The following is a 22097-nucleotide window of genomic DNA, read 5'->3' as shown; positions in this document are numbered from 1 at the left end:
ATCATGTGTCCAGTGTAGTGATATATTTTGGTATTTAATTTGAGTTGTTGGGGCATATTTCATGAAAATTATTGGGAAAAAAGCTGCCAAAAGATATCTCACTGGAGGAGATTCCTCAAGCTCTTCAAAAATACTGGACTTCACCACCCTCTGACCTCTGACCTCTGATCCTCTCCACCCCGCCCAACTTGTGCTCAACCTCAGTTTTATTCCCGATATATTAAAAGGTAAAACTAAGAGTGAGAAACACTGTAATTACTCCTTAGACCAATCAATGCCCTATTTTCTACTGTTTTTCAGTTAAGCTGTTTGCAAAATGATGCACACTGGACAACTATCTTTGGACTGTAAGTAAAAAGCTTGTGTCCTTACAGCAGCCCAACATCCCCTAAGCCTTTGAATCCAGTGGTATGTTTTATTTGCATTTTAATAAGTCTCTCCAGCCATTTAGTCTTTGAAAAGGTGCAGTATAAGTTATCCTGTAGAGGGAGGGAGGAAGTATTGAACTGAGGCTGTGATCTATTTGGAAATGACCACTGAATGACAGTCAACTACTTGACCTGACCTTGTGTCAGGGCCCATGTGTATTTTGGCAGGTGGTTGTGGGATAAAAACCTGACGTGTCACTGATAACAAGTGTCTGTGCATGTGCCACGTTGCCAAATAGTCAGCAGAGTTGTTGAGTCAAACCCTCATTCATTTCTTTTGGAGAAGAAACAGCTGGTGACACCCGATCTGAGCCATGTCTGGACTGAACGCATCCCTCGGATACTTCCTGGCTGCTGTCATCTTTGCAGCCTCGGTTCGGACTCTCCTTAAAAAATGGCCACGGTTTGGATTCATTTTGGAGTTTGCATCCTCTTTCATGCTGGTGGCGTGTTGGCTGGAGGTGCAGACCATTGTGGAGGTGGGGGAGTGGGCCGGGGGCTTGGGGCCTGATGTGACTTTAACCATACTGTTTGTGGTGCTGCTGACCCACGGCATGATCTGCGGTGCTGCATCAGGGAATCCCACCCTGGTTGTGCTGAAGTTCCTGCAGCTGGAGGCCAACACTCTGCCAACTCTCCTTGCTGTTGCGGCCCAGTTTCTGGGGGCCCACCTTGCCCTCCTTGCAGCTGTGTACTACTGGAGTCTGGAGCTGACCGACATGCACATGATCAAAAATCTGATGGTGAGAGAGTGCAGCACATCCCTGCTGGTGTCTGTGCTTCAGGGTTTTTTCACCGAGTGTGTCTGCACGCTCATCTTTCATCTCATCCATCTGAACCTGCGGCGCAGATCGGCTCTGATCCGGGTGCCCCTGATCGCCGTCCTCCTCACTTTCCTGTCCCATACAGGTACGTGTCAGGTGAACCTGGCCCCTGATTTATATGTGAAGGAAGGGTTCAAAGTCCATTCATACAAAGAAACTTTGTGTTTGCAAATATGAGACAATGAGCACAGGAAAATCACTTGAATATTAGAATTTAAAACTTCTGCAAATAAAACAAAGGGTCACTGAAATACTAGAACCCTGTGAGAAATCAGAATCAGTCTCTCTGCAGCTACATAATGCAAAAAAGCACTGAGAATTTTGTCTGTGCTGCCTGTCTCTTACTTTGAATAGTAGCCTAAATCCCCTGCAACCTATATTTTCTCATGTCTCTGTGTATGAAGTGGGTACTAACCTCTTCTACTGGAGAATATTTCATTAATAGTTTTTAATGTTCATGATCAGAACTGTGCTTCAGTTTCTGCTTTTACAAACTCATACACACTAGAATGAGCTCCTCGGACTCCACCTTCACATTAGTCATGCGTGTGACCCTGTTTCAACTGTCATTTGATAGACTTATGCATCTGTTTCCACTTTAAAAGCATCAGTTTAATAAAGAGCGACTACCATAATCTGTATTTGTCCGTTCCCTCTCGCAGCCCGAGGCTACACCTCAGCTTACATGAATCCCTCCTTGTCCTATGGCCTCACCTTCCACTGTCCTGGATTTACCCTGACTCAGTACGCAGTAGTCTACTGGCTGGGCCCTCTCACTGGTAACTTACATTAAAATGACATATATGTGTATCATTTCTTTATAAGTGAACAGTGTTTACAGTGGATGTCTGTTTTCTAGGCATGACTCTGGCTCTGCTCTTGTACATGGGCCATGTACCAAGGATCTTTGCGAAGAACCTACTGTATCTTCAGAAGACACGTTTCCGAGTGCCAAAGGGGGAGAAAGGAGAAAAGAAGAAATAGAGAAACTCCATGTTTTTTAATCAGCCTTTTAGGAAATTACCTGGTTAATGGTGAAGAGATTTTGTATGGACAATTTAAACTATTAAGGATAAAACTTAATGACAAAACAATTCAATTCTTCCATTCTTGTCATTGGTTTTAAATTATTGCCATCAATGAAGTTTTACTTTTGGAAAAAAAATTCACCATGTTTAAGACACATGGTCGCCATCTGTTGGTAGCATAAAAAAAAATCACTTGTACACACTGTAGAAAACCACTGAAAATGATCTCACAGAGGCCAAAAGGTAACTTAATCAATAAAATGACAAAAAAAAACTATGGATATATTCAACATGAGAACGCTACCCATATCTTGAGCAACAGAAAATAAATATCAGTCCTTCATATTCGACAGTCTGAAGAGGGGAACTGCTGCTACGTGTTGGCGGTGCTCTGGGCAGCACTGGGTGTGGAGGACACTGACGCATCAGGCTTTTTGCCTTTAGGCTGTTTTTTACCAGAAGGGCCTGGATCTGTGGAAGACAGAGAATAAATAATAACAGTCAGTACCAAGTGTTTTCCCTTTTTGTTGCCTCAATGGGAGCTGAAACAGCTTGGAAAAAAGGGCTTCATGCTACAAATCTTGATGCTTCAGCTAGAGTGTTGTTTAAATAAGCACAGCCTCGTTTCCACCAAACACTTTCCGTATGGTACCTTTGGAACCAACAGTAACCCTTCAGACATGGTACCTAGACCCTCGGTCTGTTTAGCATTTCCACCACAGACAGTCCTCTTAAATGTGGGCGGGGTTGTTGTCACTCACTGCTCCGTCCAGCACTCGCTGTATTTCCTCCTTTATCAGTCTGCACCTCGTTTATCGGCCACAGAACGAACATTCAGAACAAAATAGAACAGGCTGCAGTGAGAGTCTCTCTCCATGGGATATTTAAAAATAGCAGCTTTGTGCATTTAGTCCTTCTCAGGCAAGCTCAGGGGTTTAGTGTTGCTGTAGCCCACAGGAACGACGCTCTGCGATGCTTTACTTTTTCTCTGGACGACGATTAGAATATATGCAGTTCACATAACCCAGACAAAATTAATATAAACACTTGAAGATCCACTCATTACTAAAAGTGTGTGTCATATAAAAACTAGTAAAGTGATGGTCAAAGTTGTCACAGTGAAATTTAAGGTGTGCTGATGGATTCACATCATCAACTCATGCATTGAGTAACATTACAAGTTAACGTTACACCTTAAAAGTTGCCGGCAGTCAGCCCAGTGAATGACGTTGTTTTTTCTTCGACTCCAGCTGCTGTGAGAGGCAGCAAAACATCCTTTCATTTTATAGTTACAGTTTACTAATAAAACTCTCCACGAAACCAGACACAACTCAGCCCTGAGCAGAGTGACCGTCCTCTACTGACCAATCAGACTGCAGTGTTCACAGCTCCACCTTTTAGTACCAGATCTGTGTGCTAGGTACTCCAACAGAGGGGGGACCAAACATGGGGACAGGTGGAAATGAACTGAACTAAACCGTACTGCTCGGTGGAAACGGGTCTTATGTGTATGGAGAGCATCCTCTGTGAGGCTGGTGTGTCGTGTAGAGTTGAGGTTTGTCACCTGGCTGCTTTTGGTTCTCCAGCTGAGCCTCCGGACGCTCTGCCCATAAACAATAATCTGGATCATTCAGTAACGTCTTGCTCTGGCCGCAGCTGAGGCACCGCACAACAGTGAAGCGGGTCTTTCTTTTTTTGCCTAACGACACAAAGTCAACAACAGTCAACAGTTAGTGTCTCTGTTTCTTTAAATCTGCCATACATATTGAGATTAAACACGTCAGTGAGCCAGTTAGGACATCTACAAGCTGATTACACTCAGTATGCAATGCAAGGTAACATGGGGAAACATCATGAATTGACTTACGTCGTTGTCTTGTTGTCGCCGTTACACCAGGGATGAGCAGTGAGCAGCATTTCTTGCATAATGTTCTCTTCACTGACGGGTCTCTGCGATAAAATCCACAATTAACTGATGTTGAAAATCTATTTATGTTTGCACAGGAAAGACACTGAAAGAATGTTCACTTTTGATGTTGGCTCTCATCCTGATGCTCACTGGTTCCTGTTGGAGCATCAAATCTTTTAAAATGGGTCACGCATATATAGATTCAGTTTTTAATAATCAGTAATTTTCTACAACAGCTCGCTTGGTTGTTTTTAGTAAATGTTTCTCAAACAGGAGGAAACTGTGCACTTGTTGAGGACTATTTTCAGCGCTGGATTAATATACATTTGTTACTCTAGTCAGTGTTAACAGCAGAAGGACAGTGTTTGCAGGACTGACTCAGAATAAACGGCAGCGCCCATGTTCATTGTAATAAAGGAGCATTTCACCCTGTGCAACAGTGTGGCTCAGTGTGTGTTTGTATTAGATTTTTTGACAATATCAGGCTTTAGCTACATAGCAGTATTAATTCATTGTTGGTTTTAATCTTTTCATGGGGTTTGTTGATGTGAACAAACAGACACGTCTGTTACACATATGTCATCAACTAGGAAGCCTGAAAAATAAAATTATCACCCAAATAGATTTGTATAACTGGATTAATGTCTGTGTACATATGAATCCCTGTGCAACAATAATAATAATAAAAAAAAAAACAGGAAGCAAACATGGCGCAAAATGAGTGATCATCAATCTGAGTGACGGCACTCTGCTTGTATAACGACTTCCTCTCAAGATTCACCTCACCAGATACTTCAAAGGAATGTGCAGTGGTTTTTGATGCTTTGCCAAGAGGTGTACTTTTGCATTATGCCAGTGAGATGAACTGGCAGAACATTGTGCTACTTAAGGACAAATTCTGTCTTAATAATAAAGTTAAGGTGATTTCCCTTAATAGTTTTCTATCAAATATATCTTGCAAAAACAAAAAAAGCTGGTGATGAGGATTCTTGTATTGTCTGTGAACATTTATCACTGTATGTATACCAGAATATTTTGGGTTGATGAAGACATTTTATATGTTTTGAATGTAATCAGAATCAGAAATACTTTACTGATCCCTGAGGATTTGTTACAGTTGCTCTGATGTAAAGAATAGATCATTCTAAGAAGTACGAATATGAGTATGAAATAGAAATATATAAATATTGGCAATAAACACAAATAAAATAAAAATACTAATAAAATTGCATTATGCTACAGTGTGTAACACCAGTACTTAGATATTAAAATATTTAAAATAAACTGTGAAAATTTAACTACAATATGTACATCAATAGAGTAAAACAGTAACAGAATAAACACAAGGAATATGTTCAGTTATGTGCATTAAATGTTGAATAAATACATGCATTCAAGAGGTGAACATTTTTTATTTAATTATTTTTTCAATTTTAATGAAGAGGGAACGATTATTATCATTATTATTTGTAAAATAAATTTTAATATTGGGAATATTTGACATTCACAAGATGAGGTAGGTGTACTCCAATCCAGATTTTGGACTTTACTTTCTAGAATGCACCACAATAAAAGGCCTTCAGAATAAAATGACAATTAAAACTTATTGTGTTTGATATATTTCATGTCATGTGGGCCAGTAATACATTATATTATTCTGTTTTTCCCTCTCTGCATATGAAGCCCTGGTATGAACATTTTTGTGTGAACATAATGTTGATGTACCCAAAGTGCTGTAATTCATCCTTCAAAATAAAACCAACCCCTGATGAAACACACTACACAATAACACTGAGGTGACTAACTTACTGTCGGAGCACTAAACGTCTTGCGATGGTCTTCTGTGTGAAGCAGTAGAAACGAGCCAGCTCCACATTCTCAGGGTTTTGTGCTAAAACACAGTGAGCAGCCTGCAGAGAGATGAAACCAGAGGAGTTCAACCATTAGCACACCTGATTAGCACAGCTAGCATGTTAGCAACGTGACTGCTGCCGACAGCACGACAGCCGTTAACTTTCACCTTATTATTAACTTCCTACCTGGTAAAGATAGTTGAGTCTCTGGTACGCGTCTTTGTCTTTCAGTTGAACAGCCATTACACACAGAGATAACAAAATAAATAGAGTTGCCGAGCAGTTTTGTTAGAGCGGAAGTAGAAAATACAACAGCCCGGGGTTAAAAACTGTTACACTTCCGGGTAAGAACTCCAAAATAAAAGCGCCCGATAAACTCAGAAACTTTAAAATTGTGCTCAAAATGTAAAAAAAGAAAGAAAAAAGAAAAGATATGATTGTCAGCATACAACTTAAAAATAAAGAAACCTTGAGCTCTGTCATCTGAATCCTCTTTTGAAGCCATTAAACCTACACTGACATTAAAGGTGCAGTTTCTCCTGGCTATTTGGGATAATAATATTGTCTTTTAAACTATAAAAACTATAAACTATACTTCATTACTGATGGCGCTCCCTTATGTGCGACGTCACAGAGTCACTTTCTCATCTATCTTTGCTCATGTGCAATAAAAACTGGAAATGTGCAGCACCTTTTATGTGAAACACCTTTCTGAATGCCCTGCAGGTGGAGTTTATGTTCTTGTATTTCTTATACTTTATTACCTCGTTGTGTAAACTTTATCTTTTACTATTCTTTACTTTTTATTACTTGTCTATTTCTGACTCGAGTCTGAGTGTTTTTGCACAAGAATGTACCCAGACTGCGCAGGTGTACAAATGGCAAATAAAGTTATCTTATGTATAAAAGCTATTCAACTAAGTTAATATTTTTCTTATTTTCTTTGGTATTTTTGTGATATACAGGCATGAAATCATGACTGCTGCTGGGTGGTATGGATTTGATGTGGTAGTGACCCCCTTTGCTTATCAATCAAGGTCACTATCACCTAGTTGCTGATGGTGAGTGAGTGCCTCACCTGGCTGATTATATGACCTCTCACAGTTCACAGCAGGGACACCCCCAGTGGTGGGAAGCTCACAGCAAAAATAAATACACAAAAATAAAAAATAAAAACACAAGCATGCAGAAATGGCTTTTACAGATGTCATCCAGTGTCAAGTGTTTTTTTAATCATGTGATCAGAAGAGATGAAACATGGTCGCTACCTGGCAGGAGGGCCCCTCACATTAGCCTGCACTGGGGCCCATCATAACTACCTTACAGAACTGGTCGGGGGTCACTGTTTAAGTCTGAAACTGTTCAAAGGTATTAATTTCACTGCCTGAACATGGCTGTGCAAAAGCAAAAAAATGCAAATAATGCAACATATCTACAAGCCTTAGGATTTGCATATTTTGTTTACTCTGTAGGAATATTTCCCTGCTCCATACTCCAAGCTAGCAATGTTATTTTATCTGCAGGCACCTGACTGGCCTGTGTGAAATGCTGCCATAACACAACAAAGTCCTAATGTCTTAAAATGAGTATCTTCTAATTTACAGGGTTGTAAAATAAGTCTAATGTGTGTGCTATAACCATAAAATGAACCATAAAATGTGAGCAGATTTTGTACCTTGTCCACTTTTGTGTCGGGATCACATGTAGATGGACTTGGCCGCCATGTTTTTACTTGGATTTCTACCACTAGATAGCATAAGTGTCTATGAATGAGGACAACAGGTCTAAATTAAGCAGAATGATACATAAGGTGCAGCAATCCCAAAGTCCTCATATTAGGACACAGGAGGATGATGATGCTATATTGCACCACTCACATTAGTCTCGTCTGTCTGTACAAGGTGACATCACTACACAACAATCACTTTCACGCTTAAATCCCAAAAGCACGAACAGTTGCATTTATTTGAGTGCGCAGACAAGGTTGTTAGTCGCCCAGAAGAAAAAAAAAAAAAAACAGTCAACAAATTGTCTTAACCAGCCTTCGACAGCTAACCACGGAGATATGGCCACTTTTTTTTTTCAAACTAAACATCAAGTACACAATATACACATGGGTGAAGCGCATTTTTTTAGTTCAGAAGAACACAAAGGACAGAGTTCAACATACAATACTCATTTTTAATAACAACAATAAAGAAGAAAGTATAAACCCTGTCAATCTAACATTTTTTAATTTGCCTGTAAGGTGCACCTCTGGTATCAGGAGACTAATGAAACAGGGGACGAACTGGTACAGTAGGTCTGTCAGGTGTGGCAATCGAAGAACGACACAATCACAGCATGTTGTTCCTGATCACGAATGTACTGAAATGTTTCCTATAAAAACCGTCAGAGAAAAATGTCCATAAAACACGAGTCAATGTGGAAATAGCAAGAGTGTTCATTGAATGAGACCAACTATATCACAAGAAGGGGGACAAATATGAAATTCAAGTATCAAAATAACTAAGACACTGACACGCTGAAAAGGTAAATTACAAAGGTAGTAAAAATCATGGGAAGAGAAACATTGACACAATCAACAATACATTAGGCAACATTTTGCATTTGTTTAAGGCAGTTGATTAAAAAAACTAAATAGAACTAGGCATCTTCTTCATTCCAAGTTAAATACAAGCCTAGCCCTAACTTGTCACCAGGAGATTTGTTGTACAAAATAACTACGCCCGACTCTAAGCACTTTAGTTTGACTTGTCTTCTGACGTCTGAGTGAGAATAGAGTTCATATGGACAGCGGTGGAGTTGTGCTCTATATTTTTTGGTCTTCTTCACAGTGAGGTTTGTCAGGGCTTATAAGGCTGGTGCGTCAAGAGTGGAAAGTCACTCTCAGCCTATTGTCTGGCACGAAATCTAAATGGTTGGCACATATCTGTGCACAGCATGGGAAGGCAGGGTAGCTAGGTTCATCAGCTAACGATTGCCCTTCATGGCCTCCTTGGCTGCCAGGATCAGAGGTGTGAGACTGGAGAGGGGCTTCGCCAGCTTCAGGAACGGATGCTGCACATCAAGAGGAGGGGAGAAGGGAAAATCATTTAATCAAGTGCACGATATATACAAATGAAAACAATCTAACAACAGGAGGAGGTTTTAACCTGCAGCAGCTCTTTGCCTCCGCCTCTTTTCTCTACATCCATTTCCAAGCAACGGTTGAGGAAATCTCTGAAGACTGGAGACAGCTTCTCTGGGTTCTGGAGCTCGGGTGTGCCGTTTGTGGCGATCAGGTATAATGCCTGCCAAAAAGGGAAGAGACGTGAGAAAAAAGGAACAACTGTGAAATCTAGTTTAAGGAAATAACTCACTTGCAGAAGGTGAATCAAGTCAAACTGGTAAAGTGAGGACATTTTAAAGGTCAGATCTATTTTGCATTAATGCTATGAGGGCGTTACACTCCCTCTTCTAACACTGCTCTCACACAGCCACCGGAAAGTGCTTTCACTTTCTGTAATGCTTAATGACAGCTGAGTAACCTGACTTTACAAATCCATACAACAAACTGTAGGTGATACCAGGTCACTGGTTTAATCAAGTACATGTACTGTTGTACAGTGTTGTGCACACATGCATATACTGTGCATACATCACTTTTGGTGTGTATAAAGTTATGGAGTGAGCATTATAGAGTAGGGTTGCACGATATTGGAAAAAACTGACTTTGCGCTCTTTTTTTTTTTTTTGCAATATATACTGTGATATTAAAAAACACAAGAATTTTCACCAGATGACTTAAAGCAAGAAAATTAAAAAATAGCGGCGGGGCTTTTACTCACCACAACTGCAGAGGCTACCAGCTTCATTTGAAACAGACTACATAATAGACGATCCATTATTTATTAATCCCTCTGTATCTTTATCTTTTTACTTTTTATCCGCTCCTGTTGCCTTCATAAACATTGCGTCGTCATTTCAAGCTCAACACTTCCTGATTTTCCTTCAAATTAAAAGCCCCTTATAACCTCAGCTGAGTGAATCCTTTCATTTTCTAAACAGGCTTTTATTGTGAAATAAAATAGGAACCTGTTGTGGAGGATTCGGTGACTTCTGTGTTTGCATATGGTACATCAAATGTAGCTCCTGCCATCTGCTGGCGCTTTTTTACGTTACTACAACAACATGTCGGCTGGCACATGAACAGACACAGTGACTCAAATAATAGTAAAAGTAATAAAAATAGGACAAGAATAACCCGATGACAACACACACTTCGTGAAAGACGGCCGGGGATAACTGTACCATCGTGTAGTGTGTCATGTCTGTCGGCAAAGTCACCATACGATTTTATGACTCCGCAATTGTGTAATGTGACATAGTGACTTTCAGAACGGGCAGGAAAGTCGTGTAGTGTGTACCAGGCATAAATCCTCCGTTACCGTTTCTCCCTCTTGCATGTCACTCACTTTCAGTGTGTGACTGCAGTGTGTGCATGAGAGGGGGAGGGGCTGCTGAGTGCTCAGAGAGGTGAGCGGAGCAAGGAGCTCTCTTCAGAGCTAGTCTGGGGCCGTTAGTGGCCGTTTTGGTAAGGAAACGGAACCAGGGAGAGTGAGACAGGATCCAGAATTCGATGGATGTGCCTTTCCGTAAAACTAAAAGCACCAAGCTAATAAAAATGCGGTGAAACTTTTAATTTAAAGAATATAATTTACAAGAAAAGCCCCAAGCCATTAAGTTAATCGATTTTCTTACACCCCTCATCACCCCAAATCGATGGTGCGCCAGAATTTAAAGTTTTACTATGGTGAACACTTTTAGTTTGGTGAATTTGGTGAATGCCGCATCCGCTCCCTAGACCGGAACCAGAATCCAGACAAAATTCAGAGTGAATAGACACCAGGCTCTTCGCTTGAAGAGCCTGGTGACGTGAGGCTACTTCAGAGCTGCTTTTCTGAAGCAAAACAAAAGTTTACATGTTCTAAAAAAAGAGAAAACACCGCATGTCTTGCGATGTGACTATTGCACATGTGCACATCACGATGGCGATGTTCAAACAATATATCGTGCAGCCCTATCATAGAGTGATTTGATCTTTCCTGGTCGTCCATAAATTTATTTCAATTTTGGCCATTAGTGGAGATATGAGATGGGAACCTCCAAGCATCAGGCCTTGGCTCTGGAGTAAAGACTTGTGAAGATGTCGGATCAGAGACTCACTGAAAAGACTTTTAATTGGGACACATTCGACTGTCATCCCCGGGCTGATGAGCTGAAATTGAACAATTCGTCATTTATTTTCCAGAGCAGGTTAACCTGTGATATTCAGGACATTAGGAGTGAAATGTCTCGTATGTTTATGTTTATGGTATAAACCAAAACTACTAACTTACTGTCTCATAAAGAACAGCTACAGTGTGGAACCTTACATGAAGTATAATCAAACAAAAGACAAAGATCTCCACGTGCACAGCTGAGATCAGGAACGTTACCATCAACCTCAGAGACTGGAGGGTTTAACGCCACTACAGAGGATGACAGACTTTGTTTGTTGTGTAATTTAGGTGAAGGTGAGAATGAGGTTGACTTCTTGTTTTACTGTCCTGTATATGAAGACATCTCCATCTTTGTTGATTTCTTTTGGTTGGATGCTGAATTTCTTTGCCTGGGATAGAGGGCAGAGTATTCTGTTTCTGAACTGAGCAGTAAACCCACGAGGGTTGGGCACATGTAAGTGTGCATGACACAAATAAAATTAACAAATCTATCAATCATAACTTATTTACCTTACACTCTCTGCACGCCCACACATCCTTGCACTCACTGTTTACAATCATGCTTATGCCACTATCACACTGGGATAACCTTTCAGACACCACTAGTGATTGTCACTGCTCACATATGCTCTACATTCAGGACATTACAGTCTTATGCCTCTTCACACATGCTATGGTGATGCAGGAACAGATGGGACATAGGACAGTCCTGCAACATGACAGAAACCAAATGGGGCAAGGCTTGACGTATGTGTAAGCAGCGGTTTTATTTTCAGGAACATGGCGGATGAGGAGCTGTTTGACTGGTGCCAGTGTTCTTGTAATGGAGGCCTCTGTATGTAGTGTAAATAACCCGTGAGCGCACCGGCATAAATGCTACACTGTTAACACGTTGTGGATTCAAATAAGTCATCAGAGGAGTCTTGTGATTGGTTTGCTTGTTCCACATGAAAGCGACTTTCATCAGACGGATGTAACCCTTTATGTGCTCGTCCCTGCAACGTTACTGCTGTCATTCACAACACATTGACATCAGCATGTTCCCTGAAATGTTAAAAGGTCTTCAAGTGGAAAACTGGCCTGAATATTCATCCCTGCTCCCTTTCACACATGAACACATGCAGAAATGTTCCTGAACATTTAAGGGACAGACTGCATGTCTGCATCAGTATAGTATATTGGCCTAATTCCCTGTATGGCTGAACATATTTAGCCAATACAGCCGATTCCATAATGTTCATACCCAATTAGAATACAGACTCTATGCAACAGAAGTAGCAGCAAGGTGGACAAAATTATCTCTATCTTGACAACAACTGATGTATTAAACGCCTTATTCCTTAACTGTTGCTGTTAGAGCGTATGGAGAGCAGGACAGACTCTCATGACACTTGTGAGTATTTGTCCTGCTTTGACAGGCACATTAAACTGTGCCTTAGAAATGAACCTTAATCTTTTCACAGAGTTGCTTACTGTACAGGTGATACAAATGAGACCTTCATGTCAAAGTGTTGGAAATGAACAACATGGACAGTTGATTTAAAACGTCACTCACTCGTAGTGGGTTCTCGTTCAGGTAGGGAGGCTCTCCTTCAACCATCTCGATGGCCATAATACCAAGTGACCAAATGTCTACTTTAGGCCCATAAGCCTTCCTGGTCACCACCTCAGGAGCCATCCAGTAAGGCGTGCCTACCATGGTGCTGCGCTTGCTCTGCTCTGGAGTGATCTGGGCACAGAAGCCAAAATCGGCTGTCGAAGAGATGGAGAAGAGTCAATGCATACTGTAGTTACAGTGGGAGAACAAAGCAATCTGTGCTTAAAGAAACAGTTTGGATTTCTTGAAGTGGGGTTGCGATGGGCATGCCCCCAGTTTGGAGAAACAGACATGAATACCAGCATGGAAGCTGAGCAATGGACTGCTGTGGACGGGGGCAGCAGCAAAACATATCAATTTAAGTGTATGCTATATTTAGAACATTGTCAATGCTTTACCTTGCCATCGGACAGCCCTCTCTGAAGAGGAACTGTAGCCGTTATATTAATCTGTGCTCTCTTTAAAACGACCAGACTTCTTTGACAAAAACAGTAATTTTACCTCACACGGCACGGAAGTTGCCGGTCGACCACAGCCTCGATCAATTGTTTGTTCTGTGAGGTATATTACTGTTTGTCAAAGGAATCTGGTGGCTTCGAAGAGAACAAAGATAACGGCTTCAGTTCCCTGACACAAAGAGTTGTGTGACGACAAGCTAAAGAAGTAAAAATATTCCAAACATAGCGTACGCTTTAACTGATACTGACATTTTTAGATGGCTAAAATACGTTTTGTTGCTGCCCCTTTCCACAGCATTACATCACACCTTCTGTGGCGGTACTCCTGCCTGCTTCTCCAAATTGGGAGTGTGGTGATCGCACCGACTAGAGGTAAGTACCTCATACAACCCCACTTCAAAGAATCTAAACTATCCAATTAACAGGCCGCTTAGCACATCAGTACAAGACTTACTCAGCTTGACAGAGCCATCCATCCCAAGTAACACGTTGTCACTTTTGATGTCTCTGTGAATAACCTGGTTCGCATGCAGGAATTCCAACGCTTGTAAACACTGTAGGAATGGAGAGAAATGGGGAGGGAAAGGAAAAAGTTAAGACTTAAGTTTTTGTTTTGCCTCTTAGATTTGCTTGTGAGAAGTGCAGCATACCTCCCGGCAGACAGCAGCTATCTGGGCTTCATCCATACAGGTCTCTGTTACCACATCTGTCAGTGAGCCACCTGCCAGATACTCCATCACCACAAAGAGCTCCTCCCCCATCAGGAAACTGACACACAAATACACAAAATCACACACTGGTGTCCAACCATGCTACTGTGACAACTTTTTGAATTTGTTATAATCAGGCTCAGATTTTGCTTTGAGGCTGCAGGTTTACTTTCAGTCTCACCTGTCTAAAAAGTTGACGATGTTGGGGTTCTTCAGCTCCTTCATGACTAGAATCTCATTGATGATCAGCTCCTTCTTCGGCTGCTTTTGTAGGTTGATCTGTTTAATGGCAACCTGTAAGAAAAGTAAGCGTGAGAGACCAGATATGTAGAATCATTACCGTTGCTCAAGGGATCATGTTAGTATAGTCTTTAATATCCAACTGTCCAAACTTTCCCTCTGTCTTTATTATGACTGAGTAAGTATATGTGTTATACATGTTCAACTGGTTTCACTAATTGTCATTTTCTCTCTTGAAGTAAATAATTCAACTACATAACAACTACGTAACCTTTGAACAACACATTCTTCCTCTTACAGATGAAATTTTGAATTCATAAACAATAAAACACACCCTTCCTCAATTCAATGTGCTCGGAGGATTTGTTTTCACAATCATACTTGGTCTGGTATGGAAGGTAGCTTATGCTGACTAATAGCTGACGTTAGCTAATGTTCAGCTGCCAGGCGTTTAACCAGAACCAAGAGACGTGATCAGACCACTCCAGTTTTCGGCTCTTTAGACTGGCTCCACCGATCAGCCAAAACATAAAAACCACTGGTGGGTGAAGTGAACAAAATTGATCATCTTGTTACAATGCAATGTTCTGTTGGGAAACCTTGGGTTCTGACATTCACGTGGTTGCCACCAGACACCCACCTAAACACCAGTGCAAACCAGGTACCCCCCTTATGGCAGCGGCACTCCCCAGTAGTAGACCGGTACGGTAGACCCACCGTGGATCAGGGGTACCTGTGGGGTACCAGCACATCACTCAAATGTTCAATCAGATTGGATCTGGGGTATTTGGAGGCCAGGTCAGCACCTTGAGCTCTTTGTCCCAGTCCTCGGGTCATTCCTGAGCAGTTGTTGTGGTGTGGCATCAACAAGTGCCATTAATATAAGGAGGTTTACTTGGTCTCCAATGGTGTTTGGGTGGGTGGAGCAATCAGGTAGCATCTATCTGATTGCCAGGACCCAAGGTTTACCAATGGAATATTGCATGGTAACAAGATGATCAATGTTATTCACTTCACCCACCAGTGTTTTTTTTTAATGTTTTGGCCGATCGGTGTATTTTAGAATACATTTTAAGATTTTACTGATTACTTTGAAGGCTCTTCATCTCCGACCTCTCAGCACTGTACACGCCAGGACGTACTTTGAGGTCCTCAGGCAGAGGTCTTTTGTCTGTTCCAGAGGCCCAGCTGAAAATTTAAGGGGACAGAGTGTTTGCTGTCAGGGCCCCGAGGCTCTGGAACAGTCTGCCTGAGGAAATCAGGTCGGCCAAGTCAGTGATCTCTTTTAAGTCCCATCTTTAAACATATTTTTATTGGAGAGCCATTCTTGATTTTACTTGAGTTTTCAGCTCGTTTAAACTGTCTTTTATTTTTTCAGTTTTTATAAACCAAAGTGTTTTAATCAATTCTTCTAAAAGTTTCTATGTCTATTTTAATCATTGGCACATAAAGCAATTTATAAATAAAGATTATTATCATTATACATAACATTACAGTACTGGGTCAGTTTGCTCACGTATCTTTACTTATGCTACTGTTACACTATGTTTTAGTATCTCCTAATTATTACTTGCTGCCACAGTGGCAGCTGTTCAGCAGAAGTTACAGTCTCACTTTACAGTTACTGGCATATCTTGTGGAGAAAGTGGTATAAATAAAGCTTACTGTTACAACTATTGACTTTCATGTGTAATTTTTATGTCATGTGCTCCACTATTTTACTGTTGTGTCCCTGGTTGGTCTTTTTATAGCCTCCACAACTCATCCCTGAAGTCACTCTTACCTCCTGTCCTGTGGCAACATCAATGGCTGTGAATACTGTTCCTGACGCCCTGTAAGACAAATAAGGTGAGCAGTTTACTTCAACAGTTCACTCAGATCAGTCTGCATATGTATTATTCACAGACGCATTTATGCTGTCACATTTTTCGGACATTTTCCACAGGTGTGATTCACCTTACAAAGTTGTGACATGACATTTTGTTTGTGTAATACTGATGGAGAAACACTCAAATGACACGACGGCTCGCATCTATCTCATAGAACAGTTAGGATCTCATTGAGATATCTGGCTTTATTAACCTGACTCTGATGAAGCTCCAAAGATGACCTCACAAAGCTCTGATAACTCCAAAATGTTTTCTTTCTACTCAAGTTTTGACTCAGATAATTCACATTTTCTGCTTTTCAAGACTGGGCTATTAGGATACAGTAAGCAAAATATTTATTCCCAGTACTATCTGGCATCCATTTCCTCTATTTTAGAGTAAGGCTGCACAATATATAATTTTTTTTATTGTCATTATGATGTAAACTTTCATGACAAAACGTGTAAGACTGCAATACTGCACTCAGGGATTGTTTGACTTAGTTAAAAGAGAGTATCAGTAGGAAATTGTGATTTAAAATGTAACTATCAGTCTTTATTTGTGCCTTTAAGGTTCAGTTCAATTTTCAATTTCTTTAATAAAACAATTATGTAAATAATTTCCTTTAAGCGTTTGAACTCAAGAATTTGTTGTAGTGCTGTAGCAGCAGAAAAGCAGAACTGAGTACACTTTAATATGTGATTATTTACTTCAAGTAATATTGTTACCATTATACTCAACACAATATTTCATAATAAAATTTCATATCTCATATTAATTTTCACACTTACAGGCTCAGCACATATCATTTTTAATATCTTGAGTACTAGTGTTAAACGCTGTTGCATAATGCACATTTTATTATTTCTATTTCAATGCACACTTTCATTTCTACTTTGTTTTATTTTATTGCTTTATATTCACATACATCTAGTTCATACTTTTTCTTACGTCTTATAATTCTCTATTCTTTACATCGGAGCGACTGAAACGAATCACAATTTGCCCTCAAAGATCAATAAGGTATTTCTGATTGGTGATATCATGCACCTTTTTTTAAATATCTCTAAGGAAAAAATCTCTGCAGGATTTGGGAAGGCTACATGACATCTTAGTGTGGATTCTGTTTCAGTCAGCAGGCTCTCTCTGAGCCAATATCAGCCAAGTGTGTGCACCTTGTTTTTGGAAGTTTAACAAATGTAATTTTGATTCAAAAATGACCAGATTTTAAAAAGAAAGAAGACCATATCATTATTATAAAAGCATTATTACATAGTACACACTATCTCACGTTCTGCAACTGGTGAATCTGCACTCACCCCTGACCAATTTTTTCATATCTTGTGTACTTCTTCTTGGGATCTCCGATGCTGACTATCGTTCCTGTGTGACAAATAACAACAACATATGTAAAGGAAACAACGTGGCAATAAATAATAAATATAAGTACATACCGTAACAGGTGGAATTTGACCTGCTATATGGTAACAAAAGATTATAAGATTAATGATTTATTAATCATTTACTCAGTTTGTCCATGATCTCCTCATCCGACATCTTGCCCTTCTTTTTCTGTCTGTCTGCAGCCTTGGAGGCAGAATCTCCGTCTGTGCAGGTGCTCGGAACTGGGATGGGGTCAATTACAGAGCGAGTATACACCTGTGCAACCAGACAATGACCAAAGAAGAACAAATAAACACATTTCAAGTTTACAAAGAATGCCACAGAAAGTGAAAATACAGTCTTAAGATGAAAATGATCATTATGATTTCGAGGCTACTTGAAGCAGGTGACTTACACTCTTTGTGTGCTCTGGTCTTGGTGCCACGACAGGAGGAGGAGTTTCATCATCGTCATCATCGTCAATGTCTTTGATATTCGGAGAAGAGGGTTCAGTGCCTTTTTTGACAGGCTGATTTAGAGTGAAAGAAAATGTTGTTAGCCTTCGTAAGACAAAACAAAGCATAAATAAAACAGTAAGGGTGCTTTAACAGTCTTGAGATACTTACAGACTGAGGCCCTGGAGTGAATGCGTCTTTTTCTATGAAGTAAAATAACAGAAGCAGAGTCAGAAAAAACAGATGTTTCATATGTTCTGGTAGTCACAGATTAAAATCACATGAAACGTACAGCAGAGTGCTATTTCATTCTGTATATTTAAACGTTTCCTGTAAAAACAGGAAGCTACAGAGAGACCTGTTGCAGATATTGATACGTGTTTACAGTTGTGCTGAATGTTCGTTACGCTCCCCCCACCGCCAAATTACAGACTGACAGTCGCTACTAGCTCAACATGAAGAGCAGCCACGAGGACAGCCTGCTCTCTGTCGTCGAGGACATCTCGCCACCAACATCACCTACACCTGCAGTTTTTACCACTGAATTGAACAGGGATGAAATACAGGTAGAAGACGACCATGGTAAAGTGCTTTTGGAAATGAGGCCGAACATGTCCGAGCCGAGATCTGACGCGGCAGTGCTACTGGTGGAGAAGAGATGCAGGCTCATCCCCAGGGTGGAGCTGATGCATCCCAGTGGTACACTTGTGTCTGTATTATTATCTGCTCGTGCTTTTTGAGAAAGCATTTCACTGGGTTCAAAATAAGTACACGCCCTTGAGTGCAGGATGAGTCATCAACATAGAAAGAAAATAAATAAATCATTTTTCAGGAAACTACTTTTCTGTCATTGCTGGGCCGGGTGTGTGTGTGACAATCAGCGCACAACATATGTGATAAACTTTACATCATTTTGATTTCATTGGAACTTTAAACCTGGTGTCAAAGGGTTTTATTTTGAGGTTAACATGTTGTACTCATTACTGCCTGGTCACCCGTTGTTTTGCATGAGATGATATCGATCAAATTCCTCTTCACGCGAATAGAGACAATGTTATCTACCTGAAGACAAAAGGCTGAAGTATAATTTAGGCAATAATTAACTTGTACAGACAAACATGGCGGAGTCTATTATCTAACTTGAATTTAACAACGTGATACAAATTCGTAACGCCCTGCAGGTAACTGAATGAGCTAAATGTCTGAATTAAACTTCGAGCCTCACCAGAAGATGAGAAGCTGAGGTACTTCTGACGACCGTTGCCTGTAGAGTCGTAGAACTTAAGAACATCAAGCACGGCCTGCGGGTTTTTCTTCTGCTCTGACTTGGTGATGTTTGAGGTCTGGAGTAGTCGAGCCCATTGCTCTGGCATACCCTGTGTGTGTGACAAAGACAGCAAGGTGTGAGAGAGGTGCAGACTGAAGTGTCAAAAAGCATGTACAAACGTGAGAAAAACCAAAACTCACAGTGAACTCCCCCGTGACAGCATCAAACCCAACATGTATGGTGTGTTCAAAATCTGAAGGTGGTGAGATCTCTGGTCGCTCTTTGTCTCGATCTTTCTTTCTACCACCTGAAAGTGAAAAAGCATGACAACAATCACACATGAGCACACACGGCCACTCACAAACACAAGAACACACTTATAAATAAATATCTTTCCTCCAGACTCACCTTTTTCAGCCCCGGAGAAGATTGAGATGATCTTGTTGCGAGGTTTCCTCTCCTCAGGCACAGACGGCAGTGGTTTAGAGCTGTGGTTGGCTGAGAGTGAGTCTTTGCCAGAGCCGGTGCTGAAGATGGTGCTGCTCATCCTGACCGGAGGGGCAGGGGGTTTATCCTCGGGGTCTCCGTTATCACACATCACTACGGGTTGTTGTGAGCCTTACAGGGCTGAAAGGGCAGGGGAGTGCAGCGGGCGAGGATGGCAAACAGAGAGGGAGCGAGGCAGCGCTCACATCAGCATGAGGCACGGGTGTGCTCATGCGCTTCGGGAGGATGTGCCGAAAGTGACAGCAGAAGAGAAAGGAAGCACCGAGTGGTACCTGGAAGTAAATCATACATTCATCAGATCAGAAACATACAATAATAAGGTTACAAACACAGCAGATTTTGGTGAATAATAATCAGGAAACCACTTAATACTGTAAAACTGTTGAATAACATGTATTATTGGAGCATTGTAGGGTGCTATTGGGGCCAAATAAATACTGAGGAGAGGGAAATATTGCACACAATGCTCTCAGTCTTGTGCAGTTACAATATTTAGGCATTAATAGTTTAATATTAAGGAAAATTCTATTCAATATTGAGAATTGCCACTACTTAGAGTACACATAAGTCCATAGGAAGGTGTGCTAATTGAAACACTGCAGAAATTACAGTGAAAACAAACTATTTGTCATTATCTAGCTTACTCATAACGAGGAGAGCAGACACTGCACATTTAAAAGTAATTGAGACCATGAATGCGAAACTACAAGTGTCCACAGCTTATTTTGCCTAAGTAATCCTTTCTTAACGAACCCTGATATTAATTTGAGAGAAAATGACAGCAAATACAGTGATACAGTTTATTTTTTGTGTCCTACGTCGCCTCTGAAGGAGACTACAAGAGGAGCCCAGATGAGGATAAAAGAATAATGCAAGTTGCTCTTCTCCTCGTACACTCGATATAGAAATGAAAAGCGGGCATTTTATTGCCGCTTGTGGCGATACAACATGTCAACATATCGACGTCCAGCTCATTGTCTTCACACATGACGGTATTTCTGTCAAAAATGCCCTTCAAATGAGTAACAGCAGGGGCGGCTAGCAAGCTAACGTTAGCACCAACTACTTGGCCAACAAGTGTGCTAGCTAGAAGCTAAGGTTAGCATGACAAGCTACACCACTGCTTGCAATCCTACCAGATTAGCGTTAAGCTTTTAGCTAATGCTAACTAGTCTGGCGACCCAAGTTAAAGGCTTTCCCTGATTAATTAACATCGCCAAGCGGCGGTTTACACAAAGCTACAGATGCTACAAACCACCCGGTAACAAATCCGCTTTATTTGCAGGCTAGCGAAGACGACGCAGGAGCAGCAGAGCTCACCGGAGATTCCTCACCAGTTAAACTTGAACACAACTTCACTCCCGGTTTGGAAAACGTTTGTTAATCCGTTAAAAGTACTTCCTCCGTTACATGGGGCCTTGGCGGTGCGCTACGCGTACAAATAAGTTAGTAAAAATGTGGCTACAACTATTTACAAAGCGACTTTTCTTCTATCTTTTCGGCCCTTGGATAATTCCGTTATGGCGAAGGGGAAGCGGAACTACCGACCCAGCCCTAGCCTATTCAATAATGCTTCAAGTGAATGGTGTGTGTGAAGTTTGTCTGCTGTCTGTCTCCTCACTGTGCAGCCCCTGTGTGCACACTCATCTGATCATATTATACTACACCAACAGCTCTAGTAACAAACATAGTTTTCATAATTGGTCATATTTACAGCCAGAAATATGTTAAAACATCTGAAACTGGAAGTTAGAGGTTGAATCAGGTCGAAAAGCATTTTAGGTAATGTAGTTCAATATTTATAATATGTGACGAGGAGGCTGAGTGATACCAGACTGTATAAATAATCCATCAGATAGTAAGATAATTTAAGATAATTTAATTTCAGATAATTTAAGATAAGATCGTTTTAGATAAGATAATTTCAGATAATTTCAGATAATTTAAGATAAGATCATTTCAGATAAGATAATTTCAGATAAGATGATTTCAGATAATTTCAGATAAGATAATTCCAGATAAAATAATTTCAGATAATTTAAGATAATCATTTTGGGGCATCGGTGGATTAGTGGTAGAGCAGGCGCCCCATGTACAAGGCTGTTGCTGCAGCGGCCCGGGTTCGAATCCAGCCTGTGGCCCTTTGCTGCATGTCATCCTCTCTCTCTCTCTCTCCCCCCTTCACACTTACCTGTTCTGTCCATTAAAGGCAAAATGGCCCAAAAATATCTTAAAAAAAATAAGATAATTTTAGATAAGATCATTTCAGATAATTTAAGATCATTTCAGATAAGATGATTTCAGAT

General features: G+C 40.7%; 3 protein-coding genes across 4 annotated transcripts; 1 reads left to right on the top strand and 2 right to left on the bottom strand.

Moving 5' to 3' along the window:
• The first annotated feature begins 742 nt into the window (after positions 1 to 742).
• On the top strand, positions 743 to 2236 carry aqp12 (aquaporin 12). Its single transcript, XM_049588404.1, has 3 exons — positions 743 to 1337; positions 1915 to 2031; positions 2112 to 2236. The coding sequence occupies exons 1-3, from the start codon at positions 743 to 745 to the stop codon at positions 2234 to 2236; spliced, it is 837 nt and encodes a 278-aa protein (XP_049444361.1).
• Positions 2234 to 6383, bottom strand: rpp21 (ribonuclease P 21 subunit). Its single transcript, XM_049588405.1, has 5 exons — positions 6229 to 6383; positions 5999 to 6099; positions 4148 to 4230; positions 3845 to 3979; positions 2234 to 2751 (listed from the first exon to the last, which is right to left on the bottom strand). The coding sequence occupies exons 1-5, from the start codon at positions 6283 to 6285 to the stop codon at positions 2654 to 2656; spliced, it is 474 nt and encodes a 157-aa protein (XP_049444362.1). The 5' UTR covers positions 6286 to 6383; the 3' UTR covers positions 2234 to 2653.
• A 1602-nt stretch (positions 6384 to 7985) lies between these two features.
• On the bottom strand, positions 7986 to 21390 carry pak2b (p21 protein (Cdc42/Rac)-activated kinase 2b). 2 transcript variants are annotated; one of them, XM_049587961.1, is made up of 15 exons: positions 21112 to 21390; positions 19693 to 20063; positions 19485 to 19591; positions 19243 to 19393; positions 18189 to 18220; positions 17978 to 18091; positions 17706 to 17838; positions 17499 to 17562; positions 16095 to 16143; positions 14253 to 14365; positions 14012 to 14129; positions 13816 to 13915; positions 12862 to 13058; positions 9198 to 9335; positions 7986 to 9102 (listed from the first exon to the last, which is right to left on the bottom strand). In XM_049587961.1, the coding sequence occupies exons 2-15, from the start codon at positions 19880 to 19882 to the stop codon at positions 9016 to 9018; spliced, it is 1593 nt and encodes a 530-aa protein (XP_049443918.1). In that variant the 5' UTR covers positions 19883 to 20063; positions 21112 to 21390; the 3' UTR covers positions 7986 to 9015. The 2 variants fall into 2 exon arrangements, with proteins under 2 accessions (XP_049443918.1, XP_049443917.1); XM_049587960.1 differs by having other exon boundaries at positions 21126 to 21390.
• Positions 21391 to 22097: the final 707 nt, after the last annotated feature.

The sequence above is a fragment of the Epinephelus fuscoguttatus genome, linkage group LG10 (genome assembly GCF_011397635.1).
Source record: "Epinephelus fuscoguttatus linkage group LG10, E.fuscoguttatus.final_Chr_v1".
Lineage (NCBI taxonomy): Eukaryota > Metazoa > Chordata > Actinopteri > Perciformes > Serranidae > Epinephelus > Epinephelus fuscoguttatus.
This window is presented reverse-complemented; position numbering and strand designations above follow the sequence as displayed.

Bases quoted from the DNA above. Each gene is read 5' to 3' on its own strand.
- pak2b (XM_049587961.1), bottom strand. From the start codon at position 19,882: ATGTGTGATAACGGAGACCCCGAGGATAAACCCCCTGCCCCTCCGGTC. The intron at 17,563-17,705 runs GTAAATGATTAA...TTTGTCACACAG, and splicing joins GGAGATCATGGACAAACTGA to GAACGATAGTCAGCATCGGA. The intron at 14,366-16,094 runs GTAAGAGTGACT...CTTTTCTTACAG, and splicing joins ATGTTGCCACAGGACAGGAG to GTTGCCATTAAACAGATCAA.
- rpp21 (XM_049588405.1), bottom strand. From the start codon at position 6,285: ATGGCTGTTCAACTGAAAGACAAAGACGCGTACCAGAGACTCAACTAT. The intron at 3,980-4,147 runs GTAAGTCAATTC...TTGTGTCGTTAG, and splicing joins GGCGACAACAAGACAACGAC to GCAAAAAAAGAAAGACCCGC. The intron at 2,752-3,844 runs GTGACAAACCTC...TGTCTTCCACAG, and splicing joins GGAGAACCAAAAGCAGCCAG to ATCCAGGCCCTTCTGGTAAA.
- aqp12 (XM_049588404.1), top strand. From the start codon at position 743: ATGTCTGGACTGAACGCATCCCTCGGATACTTCCTGGCTGCTGTCATC. The intron at 1,338-1,914 runs GTACGTGTCAGG...TCCCTCTCGCAG, and splicing joins CACTTTCCTGTCCCATACAG to CCCGAGGCTACACCTCAGCT. The intron at 2,032-2,111 runs GTAACTTACATT...TCTGTTTTCTAG, and splicing joins CTGGCTGGGCCCTCTCACTG to GCATGACTCTGGCTCTGCTC.